Raw genomic sequence first — 15,175 nt, 5'->3', positions numbered from 1 at the left:
CGAGCACGAGATTGTTACGTGGTTGTTCTGGAATCGTGACAAAACTTTTCCGCGCGTCTTGCCCGCAGATGTCCCTGGTGGAATGGAGCGCCGCCGGGCGAGGCCACGACGAGGCGGACAAGGAGAATCGCGAGCAGCCCGCCAACCAGCAGCAGCCGCAGTCGCAGTCTCAGCAGCAGCAACAGACTCAACTACAGCAGCAGCAGCAACAGCAGCAACAGACTCCGCAACTGCAGCAGCAGACTCCGCAACTGCAACAGCAGACTCCACAACTGCAACAGCAGACTCCACAACTGCAACAGCAGACTCCGCAACTGCAGCAGCAGAGCCAGCAACTGCAGCAGCAGACCCAGCAGCAACAGACGCAGCTGCAGCAGCAGCACAGCAACGAGAGCTGCGGTGGTTGCATGCCGGCTCCTGCGGGCAACTGGTGGGCGGTCCAGGTGACGAGCCGCGAGCGTAGCTGGACGCTGCGGCGCTCGTACGACAACTTTCGGCTGCTGGACGAGCAGCTGCACCGGTGCGTCTACGACCGGCAGCACTCGCGCCTCCCCGAGCTGCCGGACCCCGCCGACCTGCCGCAGGAGCCGCAGGAGCGAGAGGTCGGTGGTCGCGATTCTCTTCCCACTTGCTCGCGGATCACGTGCAGTTCGTTTACAAGGTGGCCACATGTTAGTAAACAATGTAGTGGCGCCCCTCTTATCCGCTCGAGCACACATGAAAGCTTGTAGGCTATGACGAAGAAAAGCGCGGATACCTCTATCTCGGGTCTCGTCATACACCTCGGGGCCTCGGAACTTCATACAAAGCCAGCATATGTTGGAGGATCGCACTAGAACGTTGCACGAAGGGCGGAAACCCCGCACTGCGTGCCTGCAGTGTTGCAACTTTGCACATCCTCGTACTGCGGGTTCGTTGACGTCGGCGCACAGTTCGGAACAACGCTTCCTTGTCGCCTGATCGAAACCGCGCAGTGTAATTCGAAAGCGCCGCCTCTTCCTGGAAGTCAGTCAGCGCTATTGTTATTCGAGGAAAGTGCAAAGTTTGATGGGAAAACGCTGTTTTCCTCACTTGCAGCACTTCTGTCTTTCGGTGGCCCACTGGTTGCACGCCCTGCTTTTAAAATGGCAAAATAGCGCGAAAGAGAGAGAGAGAGAGAGCTAATTATTGAAAAGCAGAGTGATTAGCCAGCGTACATTCGCCTACACGCCACTCTGCAGGGAATGTGATGAAGGGGAAGAAAGGCCCTAGAGAAAGGTGGGTAGAATAAATCAGCTAATAAAACAGTGCGAAGGACTTAAAACGCATAGATATACACACAGGCTCTGTTGTTTCCTTTCCTGTCCACGCATTTCGTGCTACTTTACCGCTTTACGTTACTTTTCCTAGTGTTATAGCGGCTATACCAAGCATGCCTCCGGTACTGTAGATTGCCCAAATCACATGCTGAACTGTCCCGTCACCATGGCTACTTGAACAGGAATTGAGTGAGCATTAGTTCTACAATTGTACAGGCACCTCGGTTAAGCGCTTTCATGAACACGCGAAAGCCTGTCGTGGCTAACCTCGGCGTATAGCGGCCCTACTGTACACAGAAATCCTTTTTGGGATCTATTGGGTTCGCCGACACTTGCTTCACCCGGGAGGTGCTGCACTGCGTTGCTCGTGTGAAACGGTGCACACTTCGTGAAGGAGTGGGCGTAATAGGGCACGCTTCGTGCACAATGTGCGATGTTGGTCTCTCACAATCGCAAAAGTATATCACTAAATCAGTTCGAGGCGTGTGCAGGGCGAATCAGACGGTCTTTTGACGCATTTTTCGCTGCGCTGTGCCTAGAGTCACGGAGCCTAGAGCTTGTAATGCGTTTGCGGAATACCGGGTTGCCGGAGAGGTGTACGGCAGCAGTCAGCTGGTACTAAGTAACACATTGTACGTACCCAGCTAGCGCTACGTTCACATTCTACGTAACTGCTGTCGTTGATCGATAGCGACGTAATCGTTAACGTGCAATGTTTTTACGATATTCCTTCGATGATAACACTTACGTGCGACAAGAATTTTTCGGGCGCATGGTAGTTGGACAAAACTTCACAATATGTCGCTACGAGCTTTACGCTAGTGCCGTCCACGGCTCCGGTAACCCGGTAATCCGCAAACGGTAACAAGATTGTGGACAAGCTAAATTTTTATTACCAAGAAAGCACCGGACAGAGGAAAAGCGGGTGCGCGCAATTTTCACTTCCTAACCACCTGTTCGCCTGGCGTTTCTAGTATGAATTGCCAACTCCCTCAGTATATTCTGCCTTTTTGACGCGTTTTGATTAAATCGTGTCAGTCTTGTGATTAATCGTGTTATTGTATGTTCCTGACGTGTTGGCCTTGCATTGCTCTTAGTAAGAATTGTGATTATCTTTAGGATAGGATTTACAAGTGCAATTACAAATCGGCGTTCGCCGTTTGAAGGGATCCGAGTCACGTGACCTGTCTTGCCGTTGTTTCGTGTCCGTGGCCCGCACCGTCCGCAATAACCGCCGTATACTGCAGGCCGCAGACTTCTCTTTTATAGAGCGTTCGATGGTCCGACCAAGCGTGAAGTTGGAAAGGCTTGAACGTAAAACCTGTATGCTTTGCGCCAGTGTATATGTTTTCTTTCGATGCGCTCGTTTTGGGGGCGAGTAAGCTGAATCTGCCTGGATATATCTGATCTATTGTTAAGACGGCATCGTTTCGAATGGCAGCGAAATTGCGCTAGTCTCCGATACATGCACGAGACCTCAGGCCTGGCCCTTGGAAGGTTGTGCGCCGGTGTTCTGCCAAAGAAAATGGGTCGAACCTATCCGTGATATTTCGGCTGAATGCGGGGTTTTCGAACGGGCGTCTTTTTTTTTTTTTTTTGTCTGGCCGCGGCAGCGGTCTTTCTTCCCGTGTCGGTTTTCGGGGCCACCTGAACCTCCACTGGCAGTACCAGCAGCAGCAGCAACAGCAGTAGTGGCATAGCAGTTAGTTGGGGCGTCCCCCGGTCGGCGTTCCTTTTGACGGGGCGAACGATGCATGCGCCACGTGGGCCGCGTCTCCCGCGTGGCGTGCGCGGTAGCCGGCGCGTCTCCGCGGCATTCCTCGCCCTCGCCTCCTCCTCCGGATTCGCGGCCGAACCGGGCGGCAGCCCCAGCCGGGCCGGCCGGCTGCGGGCGTCCAAGTCGCGGCGGCGAGAGCGGGCCGCGCTGTCCTATTTCGGCCCCGCGAGGGTTCCTTCGCGAGGCGGCCCGGCCGACCCATATGCCGCTAGCGCCGCTCCCCGTCGCGCCGCGTGCGTGCCGTGCTCCTGCCGCTCCTGCGGTTGTCGCCGCAGCCGCTTCAGCTGCTGCTGCTGCTTCTCGTCTTCGTCGTGCTGCTGGGATCCCCCCTACACCAGCTGCGGCGGCTGGCTCTTCGCACCCGGGCCGGCGGTGGTGTCGTCCGTAGGCAGGCGCTCGCCTCTGCCGCCCCCGGAGGGTCCCGTACGTGCGAGAAAGCCGCGCCGTCGTGTGTGGGAAGCTGCAGCCGCCGCGTCTGTCGCCCCGCGCTTCGTCGCCTGCCGAGGCGCTGCTGCCACCGTGGGCGTGTCTAGCTAGCGGCAGCACCGCACCAGTCTCAGATTTTAAGCATTCCGGAGCGCTTCTCCGTTTCGCGGTCCTCTCTCGTTTCTGCCGTCGCTCGACTCGGGAACAAGACGTCTGGTGGTGCGTGCTGGGCTTGGCAGGACGCCCCGTTTTGTGTGTGGGCCGCAGCGCCCTAGCCGTCCTCCTCTCCCCCCGAGGCTCCTCCGCTGTGCGCGCGGCAGGGGTGCTCGCGCTTCTGGAGCGCTCCGCAGTTGAACTTCGTGTGATCGCGCAGTGACATCGCCTGCTCGCATCGGTGGCGACGGTCGTGCCGTAAGGTGCCTCGATCTCGCCGGATCTTTCTCTGCACCGAGGCGGTCGGTCGATTGCACGGCGAGTGACCACACCGAACTGTCGCCTCCCGTTTCCCAGTGCAGAAAAAAAAAAAAGGATATGCTCTCCCACGTCGTTTTGGAATTGCGCAATCTCGCGGATTGCCGAAGAGGAGGCTCTCTCGCGATCGTCGTTGGTGCGTGGTCGTGCTGCGCGGTGTGTCTCAGCGGCCCGCGGGATTGATCGCCTCCGAGGGTGCATTCGTCGCCGTCTTCGATCTCCGGCACATTTCCAACCGCGTGGGTAGACAGGCGTATTGCGCGCCCATCGCTCGCGTAGGAAGCGACGAAACCCCCCCACTTATTGTCAGTTTCGTCCGAGTCGTCGATATCTACTCGCAGGCCCGTAAGTGCGATCCGTCGCTTCAGCCATGCTTAGTTCTTTTATTGATCTTTTCTAGGTGTCGTCGCCGACAGCTTTATTGGCCACATTTCCATCCTTAACCATCGGCGTTCCACGCTTGTTTATTATTATTCGCGAATACCATCCGCACGATTTCGTTCACATTTGTTCTTTTCGGCCTCGAATTGGTAGCGAGATATCATTGTCGCCCGCTCTCGTCAATCCTGGTGCCTGGCTTTAACATTATATGTTTAGCAGACGTACTTGGAGTACGCTGTCCCCGAATGATTCTTCTATGATGTAAACGTGCTCACATTTCACGATTGGGTGTACTAGTTGAGCCTCCTTCGGTTCATTGTTGTGAATGAATTCGCAGAACAGAATTGCCAAGAAAGAAAGAAAGGAAAGAAGAGAGAAATAAATTGCTTCTGCGTTTGTTTACGCACGTTCGCGAGAGCTGCCCCTCGAGGCGCGCGCATCATTGCCGTTCAGAAGCGGGTTGTCAAAAGAACGCAAGCGTTCGCGAGGACTGCTTCCTGCGGCGCCCCACTTCGTTGTGATTCGGAGACGGATTGCCAAGAAGCGACGGTTGCGCAACGGTGGACGGAGGCCAACGATCACGCCGCTCGCATCGGTGATGGGCCCCGCACTGACGCGGTGCAGCGTTTGTGGATGAAGACACCACGGGATATGCCTTTCACTCTCGGTGAGTCAGTCCCCGTGTGCATGACCGCGCGGACATCTGACACCGTTGTGTCAGTTGCCTGGGCGCCTCGGCAGAGTTTGGCCCCACTTCGACGCAGCCGAAGACTCTTCCTTTTCTTCTATAGGGTCGTTTCAATCTGCTGTTGCATTTTGAGGAGAAAGGGCAAGACGCGGCGGCGTACGGGCGCATGTTAACTAGTTGTGTGCTTTTATGAAGATGACAGCACGCTCTCTTTAATTTGGTTTTTCATTACGATGACTAAAAAGAAGTGTGCGAAAGAACACAACTTAATTTGCTAACGCGAACAATTTGTTTCGTTTCCTACTTAGAAATGGCTCCTAAATACTAGTATAGCCATATTATACTGGATATTTCTAACGCAACAGCCTAAATAAAGGTACCGACATGATGTACTGAAATTTAAAAGAAGCATGTGGTGTTTTCTTCAAGAGTCTTGTTTGCTGACAAAAAACGTTGAGGTAATTCTCGCTCTAGCGCCATGCGTCGTTGCCTCTTGTTATTGGTTTCTTTCTTTTTTTTATTGTTAAATTTCAAGGTAGAAGTACGATGTCATTAGCAAGATGTCTACTGGCCCAATAGGCGAAGGCTAGTAAAGGCGCATTGTGGCTCATTCATAAGGCAATAAACGCGCAGCTGCAGTAATACCCGAGGTCAATACACTTAAACTGCAAAAATCAGTGAGCACATGACTTGGAAAAAGTAGAGAAAATGATGTAGCTCACCCAAATAAAACCCGATTCTCTTGCGCTGTCTTGTAATTCGCAGCTAAACCCAGTGCATTTTTGTCTCTCTCATTTTAACGTCCCACATGAAAGGTTGACAAGTGACTCCGAATTCTCGAACCGCCTTTGCGCCCTTCTGTCCTATCCGACTGTCGTGGAAACACGTCAACGTATTGTGCAGTGTCGACTGGCAAAGCTTGACGACCAAGCGTTGGCTTGACTTTCTTTACAGGCGCACTTCATGCACAGGTTCACAGAGCCACGTGACGGCTCAACTTACATTCCTTTTGAGGATTTCATTTTTTTTTCGACCTTTCAGACAAGAATCTTGTGCGTCACTGTTGCGTGGGCTCTGCGTTCATGCGTGTAAAATTGCAAAGCGTGTTTTGTCGCTTTGAAAACGCTGCTAGTTCTTCGTAGGTGGCACAGGTGTTGTTCGCAGGTGTCACATGTGTGGTTCGCAGGTGAACCTTTTGCCTCCAGATTAGGAGAGCTTAATGACTTTTGCTTTGGTTATTGTGACATTGCTCCATCATGGCTCGAAGTATTCGTGACAAAAATTGGTAAGCTTCGTTCCTTGCATGGATCCGTCGTAAAATTACACATTTGCCTTCAACCACCACTTTTTTGTTCTCAGGTCTGTACTATATGTTAGGGTGTAATCTTCATTTCCGTTTCACGTATATTTACATATCATTTAGTTCATGTTTATCAGTTCTTTGTTCCGTCGACGAGAAACACGATGAACGTAGTTTAATATTCTACCCTCGAAACACATTGGACCATTTGAAAAAATTTAGCTACGTCGGGAATCAAAATTGGGATCCTCGCTCCTGGCTGCGCGATTGTAAAACGTGTTTTCCGGCAGTGCGTGCACTAGGCGACACCGAGATAGCGTGTTCGCTTGCTGCAGTTACGCGGCTTCTGTTATCGATGATTGAGGAAGACTCCACGCCCATCCCGTTTGATGTTTCAAAGTGCCCGACATCGGTGAAACCCACTTACAAAAATAAGTCGGTTGTCATGCATGGCTATTTGTTTAACCGAAAATCTGTCGTACACGACTACATTTATCCCTGTATAGTTGTCACCTGAGAATGCAGCAGGCGATTGGTGTGAGAGGTGCGAGCGCGCGTCGCGGACCTTGTCGATGCCAAGTTGAAAGACGTCGCTGTCACCTCACAAAACTTGCACAGCAAGATTGCTGTGTGATTCGTGAGTGAGAATATTTCTAAGCATGACACTGCTCTCTTTGCCGATGCCGCCCGACAGGTTATAGGGCCCCTTGAGCTATCTAGCATTGACCCCTATTAGTTTAACGACGCGTTGTATATAAGTCGTCTTGGTCGGCAAGCTCACAGCAAGGCTCTTGAGTGCACGACAGTGTCATGTGTGTTACCTTTACGTTCCCTGCCGTATAGATGCACCAATCAATATATGCTTCATACTCATTGTCGTGCATGATTCGACTTTTATTCACCCTTGACGTCCTCCGAAATGTAACTAGGCGTTTGCCTTCGCGCTCATTGCGCTGGCATAAATGTCTCGGCGCTGTGCCAGCTGAATTCCCTAGGTAAGCTCTTTCGCAAGCATCGAAAGCAGGGCTCTCTTAACGCCAGCCAGTGCGCACTTCTCAACCGCGGTGCGTCGGCCAAATCTCAACCGTGCCGTATATACGTGACAACCCTTCATTTCTTCTCTCTTCTGCTTCGCCGTCGACTCTCACCCGCGCGTGCCGCTCGCGTCTGGCCCGTGGCCGCGCCGCAGCGGCCGGAAGCCGCCGTCAAGGCACGTCCATTGTTCCAACTCGCCAGAGCGGCCGGCCGACACTGGCCCGCATTGTTCGCCGCCGCAACGCTCGGTCGGCATATGGTCTCTCGCGACGTGCCGCCATCTTCTCCAGCTCCATGACGTGGGGGAGAGCAGAAAGGATAGCGCGTGCTTCGCGGCGCCGTTCCCACTAAAACCATTCAGCGCTGTTAAAGCCAGGACTGACGCCTTTTTAATCGACGGACAAGATTGCGCAATGGTGCGTCAAAGAACGGGCCGAGAATGGTCGACACCTTGGCCGTTGTGCCGTTTAGCCGCGCGCGATCGGCGTGGCCTATGCTAGTTGGACAATCGAGCACTCTTGTGAGCTCTTGGGACAAACTTGCATCTATTCATTAAGGCTCGACTGCTCTTAACTTCCATAACGCTGCATGGTATTGGAGAGACGGAATGTATTCTGTCTGGAGATGAACAGCCGGGGTTCGCGGGCGCGTTGCTCTCTGCGTGTTCCGTCCGATGGTTGCTTCGGCTCGTTCTCTGCCCGGGATGATGGTAGTGCTTCGTCTCGTGCAGCCAGCCACTGTGCGACGGTGTTTCTAAGCGGTCTTGTATAGTTCGCGAGGCGCGCCACAGAGCAGATAATGCAAGCGCAACCGAAGGCGCTCGTAGGTGGATGACGGTAAAGGGGCTTTAGATGACGGGACTTTCGTCAGAGTCGTATGGCGGCAGCTCACTCTAGCCATGCGCGAAAGTGGTCCTTAGAGGAAGAAGAACATGTAACGTCTCGGTAGTCTCATCGAGGCCGCATGCGTTCCTTTCGTTGGATTTATGTAGCACTCGAGTTGGCCGATACAGGTACACAACTTATCCGAGCTGCTTCCGATTTTTATAATAGCACTTCGTTTCCGCGAAGCTCAACCACTTTAAGGCCGCCTGCGACCATTTAGCACCGTTTGATTAGACAAAAGAAAAAAAAATACAACGCTACCGGTCCTGACCTATGGCAGGAATGCAGCCGAGTGCTTTACAAGCTTTCATTTTAGTTTCTAAGCGCATCGTGAGAGAATTGTAGAATAGCGCGGATATTTCAGTACGAATAAAGACTTAAGCTTGTCGGTACCCACAAACCGTGGGGAGTATGTGTGCGCGACGCAGTCGTGTATGCTCATGGATGGATACTTGAAGACCGAACACCATCGGCATACCTACGTAAGTCGTCAGAGCCGTTACGTGGAAGGAACCCTTTTCCTTGGCCTAGTGTGTGAAGAGGTTTACCTTTGCAAAAACGTGTGAACGCCACATACCATACTGCGTCTGCGACGGTCCACCGACGTATGCATGCCCATATTTTGTCTCCCAGTCGGGCAAGCCAGCTTCCGAAGAGCGCATGCGTGCGTGCTTGCGCGCATGTTCGCCATGCCTATACCATTACCTGAGCTACGTTTCCTCGATCCCGTGAGATCTGCTTGCGAGATCGCCTTGCCCGTGCTGTGGAGCAAGCTTTCGTGCGAGTGCAGAATCCACGCGATCTCGGGCAAACAGGCCGACCCCTTCTGTCGCGCGTACGTGGACCCGCGGTAATGGCGGCGCCCTCCATCGAGACGTTGCAGCGAAGGGCCTTTTGTTCCTGCGACCGGCACCGCTGAACCAACAGCCGCGCCTAGCTCTCCGGCGGTTGGGTGACCCCGGAAGAATACATGTCGGTCGGGATGCGGTATAATGGCAGGGTTGGCTGAGATGGGTGCGTTCCGTGGCGCCTGGCGGCGGCGGGATCCCCTGTTTGCGCTGCGCGCTCTGCCGTGTCCTCGTTGGTCCAGGTGTTCCGAGTGGGCCAGCGATACGATACACGCTGCCAATTCCCCACCACAACGTCGCGTGAGGAGCTGGCTTCTGTTGCGCAGCTAAGTGCGATGCGTGATCGTTGGACAGATGGTGCACTTCTTCGTAGCTCGGTAAAAAGATGAACGCTCGCTGCCACGTACAGTTTCTTGCGGAGTATGGCGCAACGCTGTATTGCGAGGCCCTGCTCATGGTCACGTCTCTGGGTATAGGTGACTCTCGTACCGTGAGCTGAAAGTGGGTGCATGATCGAATGACTCGTAGCCACTGCTGTAAAACCATGAAATGTCGGTGTGTTAGGGTCTATCTATGTCGCGGTCTCCTCTCGTGATTCTTTCCCGAGCAGGTTCGTTTGCTGAAGGCTTGTATCACTGAAAGGTGCAGCTTCATGTCGCATATCGGATCATTGGTGGCGGGAATGTTTGACATGCTCGAAGAGCAGCTTTTGTTTTGACAGCAGTTGTGTTTTGGCAGTTGGTCATGTGCTAGCTACGCAACCAGTCAACGGTAACGCTGTGTTTCCGCCTCCTATGCAGCAGATAACACTTCGTTGCAGTGCGATGAAAGAAACCGTGTACCAATACTAGACTATAGAGTTTTGGTTTTGCGTATGAAGAGCCCTTGCGTACGCTATAGAATTATCGGTCCAAAATTCTCATAAAGATCTATGAAGAGCTTTGGGGGTGCGTACGCACGAAAACTTATGCATTTGCATTGCGGGCTTTGTGCGACTTATGTAGCTATAGCGTAACAACATGGCGGCGCTAAGGGTGCCAGCTTCGATGTGAACTCAACCTCGTCACTTGAGCTTCGTTGTGACAACAAATCATAAATGGCAAAGTTAGCTTTCACTTAGTCTGATCTGCCTTCGAGGACTAAGTATTGGCGATGTTTTGTCGACATTACTGAGATCAGCCGTCTGTTTTGGCGCTCCTAGGCTTGACAATGATGCCGCCGTTACAGCGAAAGTGCTTTGTTGTCTTTATGCCAGACGGCGTTTCAGCATTTGGCGTTGTTCACCCTTTTGCCATGCGGGACGCTCTACTAAAGGTCCCATCGAGAACACGGGCATAGCCTGGTCGTATCTGTTTTGCGTTTGTCGACGTAAACAGGTGAAAAGCTGTTTTAAAACTGCCTAGCAAACAATTGCCGGCTGCGTGTCTCGGGGACCCCCATTGCGCGTTCCTGTTCTATCCGCGATCCTTCCGTTCAGGTGGTGTCGTGAACGGGAAGATCAACGGCAGGCGATGGGCAGGCGTGTGTCGTTCTCGTTCCCGATTGGCTAACTCAACCCCTACCTTTCGCCGCACTGCCCTGTCTGCGTGGAGTTGGTAGGTAAGACAGAGTGCCGCGGGCGATTATACTTGCTTCCGCACATCTGATGACCGAGGTTGACGGTGTGCCCCAACGTTAAGCTTTAGGCCTAATGCAAGAGCTGAGCGCGCCGATAGCTCTTTTAAGTATATATTGTCGTCTCAACGGGAGGCAGGAAGTAATGCCGACTTGATCGATGAAACGCGGACATGGCTCTTCTTGTATATATGCACTCGCACTTGCGCAGCTCGGGCCGCCGCGTGGTATCTTTCTTCATCTCAGGCTGACGCGCGCGTGCTTGTTTTCCTAGCTTGTCGGCCCCGAACGCATTTGTACGAATGAGCGATGTTTCCAGTGCCCGCGCTTCCGCGTTCCGCGCGAGCATTGTGGGGAAACATCTCTGGCGGAACGGGTTTGTTTAGGGAAATGAACACGTATCGGCTCGGGAAGAGGAGTTGGACGACCAGCGTCGGCGCGGCGTGCATACCGGTACCCTTGTCTCGATAGAATGATGCAGTGTTTAGTAATCTAGGTGGTGTGCTCAGGTGGATACTATAGCGCGCAGCATAATGTAGTCACGACTTTGCACTAGGTGTTGTGCAGCGTATTACCGCCATACTTCTTATAGGCGACATTGACTCGATTGGGCGCGTTCAAGTGTCCACCGGAGAGCCGCCAATGTTGGCGAGCAGTGTACTACATTTGCGAGCTCACATTGTGTGTAAATTATTATGAATTAATTACGTTTTCTGGTTATTAGGGACGTCTTTGTGGAGAGTTCGAGATTAATTTTTACCACTCGGGGGTTCTTTCAACGTGCACCTAAATCTAAGTACACAGGCACCTTTGCATTTCGCCCTTATGGACATGTGTACTTGCTGTGGGCGGTAATGGAACGCACGACTTAATCACCCAAGAGCATAACTGTAGAGGAAGCTCTAGCTCGGAGCCAACTTGGCCGCCGCCTATTGAAATACATGCAAAACGCAGAAATGCTTTTACGAGACAACCCCTGGACGGATTTGGATGAGATTTCTAACATTTAAGAAATAAGGTTAAATTCTAGTGACTGTTTAGGAAGCGGGATTTCGGCTTTACGGCTTACGTGAATTTGTTGCAATGTTTACAAGGAAGTGTAGTTTTTAAACAATGTTCTAGCAGTCTTACCTTTAGTTAAGTGTTTCTCTTCACGCGCTCGTGGCCCACTCACTGCACGGTATTCGGGAGACATGATGCGGATTGCCGTGTGGGACGCGCCCCACTCAATCTTGATTATCCGCAGGCGTGCTTCGCCGCTCTCCTCGTATTTACCTCCTGTCGATTCCGATCGACACGTTAACCCGCACGCCGACCGTGCCAATTATCCGACAGGAGTCTCGACGGCCCTGCGCTAAGAACCAGGGGCCGGGTGCACAAAATAACTGTTTTGTCAAACCGAGAAGTCTTTTTTTTTTTTTTTCTTTTGCTGTCATTTACCGCCGCCATTTTCAGCAGTCTCTCGCATGCTGCCGGGATTAGCTGGCGCCGGTTCTTATCTTACAAACCGTTCCCTCTAGATCGTACGTGAACGGCTTTGTAACGACCGGCTTACCGTTGGCCGAACCGCTCAGCCGTGACCGGCCATCGGCCATGTCACGCCGAATACGCCGGCTCTCATCGTAGCACTGAGGCTAAACTGTAGTATTGGTCTCGGTCTGTGCTTGGAAGGGAGATAGGCCAGCTGGATATTCGGAGTGCTGATGGCTGCTCCCTTTCTGGAGCCGTGGGTCGTATTTTGTAGATGCGCTCGATTTTCTATTTTGCGTTTCTTGTCAACCGTGTCATTGAGTGGCTAATTCCGGTGAGAAATACTGCACGGCGGTGTCCGAGCCATTGGTAAAGATCGATAAGAATGAAAAAAAAAAAAGATGGATCACTACAAAATACTGCCCCTGCTGTGCGTTTGCAAGAGAGCTCCGACTATCTTAGTGCGAGAGCGACTTTAACTCTATAAGGCTACACCATCGCCTCATAATTGTCATTGTCATCATATAATAAGTAGTCATCACCTTAATCGTTAAGGGAAGACACTCTAGCAGTATGAGCTTTGGTTGATGGCCTATGGAAACAATCAATGAACAGTACGTTGAAGTGCTGTAAGAAGTGTTAACGTTATTGTACTAGCACATTAGTATGAACTACGTAAGTATACTATGGGGGCCGCCGCCTCTTCTGTCTGAGAACGTTTCGCGTGGCCTAGCGCGTACGAAATTAGGCTTTCCACGGCCCTAAATTTGCGTTTTGTGCAGCGCTATATACCAACTTCTTATTAAAATTTAAAGCCTTCAGCCCTTTGAAGAGTGGTCGTCCCTAACAATATGTAGGCATCTTGCACCGTCTGGAGGGCGTTGCGACTTTCTCATTTATCAGCCCTATTGCCGACACCCACCGCTGGGCACGCGAAGCATGGTCAGACATTAAAATGGCAAGGACCCGCGTTTCATCGTTCGTCTCCGAGTTCTATACCTAGCTGAAGCTCGGGAATGTTCGCGCTTCTAACTTCGACCGCGAGAATGCCGAGTGCTGCGCAGCATGGACATTTTCATATCTCGGACACTCTCGCGTCGTGATAAGCGATGGGATGTACTATGCCGAGGCCAATGTTAACTATCGCGTCCCTCCCATTTTTTCTTCCACCGCTGGCTAGGCTCTATGTTCTGGCGCTGCATGCTCTCAACTGCGGAATGCTTGACTCAGCACTGGGTGCCCATATACAGTCGGACACAAAAGTTTACGGTACACCGACTTTCAAAAAAAAAAAAAAAAAATCAATTTCCGCGAATTCAAGTGGCACATTGCCTCGAAATAAAAGTCCCATTCTGTATAGTCCAGTTCTGGCGATCTAATTTGTCGTGGAACGCAGTTCCCGTAAAACTTGGTGTCCGTCTGTACATCTATGGTTGCACCATTGTCTCGTGTTTTCACGTGCCCTGCGTGAAGCCCATTGGGCGTCGTAAAACAAATGGGGATTCTCCCTCTCACGACTTTTTCTTTTTCTTTTCTTTTTTTTTTAACTCAGCCCGATGGCTGGCACTCCCCTCGTGTGCGCGGAGTGGTCATTCGAGTGTGCGCAGCCACCCACGCGCATATAGAGGTCGTGGCACCACCTCTTTTGGGAGGCGTCGTTCGAAACGACAGCCGTGGCGTTGTGCAGCTGGCGGTCGCTCGTTTCCGGACAGCGCCTGGCACGCATCGGGGCCGCTCGGGGTTTTGTTTGCCGACCGTGCGGCAGCACTTGCTCAGCGCCCCCGCCTTCCTCGGTACTTTAACGCGGAATCGTGTTAGGGCCTCTCCCGAACTCCTTGCAGAAACGTGTCATCGAAACTGTGTCGCCGCTGTAACACGCTTGAGTAGTAGTTCTGTTTAAACTTAACACGGTTGAATTGCGTCAATCGGCACTGGGAATACTCATCGGGAGGTCAACTTCGACATTCACCTGTTGTTGATATCCGCAATCGAATTATATCCCGCAGCTATAATTTATTTCTTTCAGTTCCCAGCCATAAACTGCTGCGAAAATATGGATTGTTGATAGTGTTTGACTCTCTAAGTTGCACGGTTGTATGCCTCAGTAGAGGGCTCCCCACATCTTTCTGTACTTGCGGTTTTTCTTCGAAGCTAAATGGCATAGTACTCGTGCGTTCAATAAGGTACAATATCCGCATATTGTCAACAAGGCTAAGCTTCTGCATCGCGTGCCGCGGAATGCGACTGAGGCTATGATGCGCATCTCTAAACATGTGTCAATATCGCGGTGTCAGCGGTGGTGTAAAATTAGGTCAGCTTAGTTGCGGCTTCCGATTTCGGATCCCCATTCTTTTCCTCTTTATGAATTTGCCTCTATTGCGCATCTCACCCGTGTTAGGTTCCGTTCGCGGCCGATATTACCCGGAATTAAGTCACGTTTGGCGCTTGGGCATATGGTTCCTCCGGTGGCGCGCCATTCGAACCGCCGAAGCCGTCATGTTATTGGCGAGTGCTTTGAAGAGCGGACACGAACGGCATCGTCCCACCTTCCTTGCGGGGTACTCGAGGCGCGCGTCGAAATCCCTGCCCGCACGATCGCTCACGTCTCCCGACGTGTCGGTCAAGGCGCGCGCCAGCTGCGCATTCGAGGTCAGGGCGAAATCTCGGTCCCGCGCGCGCGGCAGTCGGGCGCGGCGGCGTTGGCCCACTGGAAATTAATCTCTCGTTCCTCCGGGGATGGAGGAGGGGGGGGGTCGTCTTTCTTTTCTTACTCGCCGCCACCGCCTGACCTTCCTGGTTCAGTGGCTCGTGCGCCCCGATGTTGTAGCAGCACCACCGTCCGTCCTTCTCTCTCGGCATCGCGAATGCCATAGCCTTGTGTTTCGGTGTTGTTGTTCTCGATCCTTCCTGTTTTGTGTGTGGGCGTTCGAGGGCGAGGAGCACGGGGGAGGAAGTGAACGGTAGTGCCTTGCGGTTGAGTGTG

At 52.5% G+C, this 15,175-nt stretch overlaps 1 protein-coding gene across 5 annotated transcripts in view; it reads left to right on the top strand.

Moving 5' to 3' along the window:
• The window catches only part of LOC119456126 (uncharacterized), a 241,705-nt gene that overhangs the window by 174,159 nt on the left and 52,371 nt on the right, over positions 1-15,175 (top strand). For 4 of the 5 annotated variants that reach the window (XM_037717734.2, XM_049669556.1, XM_037717735.2 and 1 more), the window contains one exon: positions 69-602. In XM_037717734.2, coding sequence (XP_037573662.1) covers positions 69-602 — 534 coding nt within the window. Of the gene's footprint in view, positions 1-68; positions 603-4,557; positions 5,021-15,175 lie in introns of those variants that run through there. The other variant, XM_037717737.2, reaches the window with a different exon arrangement.

Source organism: Dermacentor silvarum, chromosome 6, assembly GCF_013339745.2.
Source record: "Dermacentor silvarum isolate Dsil-2018 chromosome 6, BIME_Dsil_1.4, whole genome shotgun sequence".
Classification (NCBI taxonomy): Eukaryota; Metazoa; Arthropoda; class Arachnida; order Ixodida; family Ixodidae; genus Dermacentor; species Dermacentor silvarum.
This window is presented reverse-complemented; position numbering and strand designations above follow the sequence as displayed.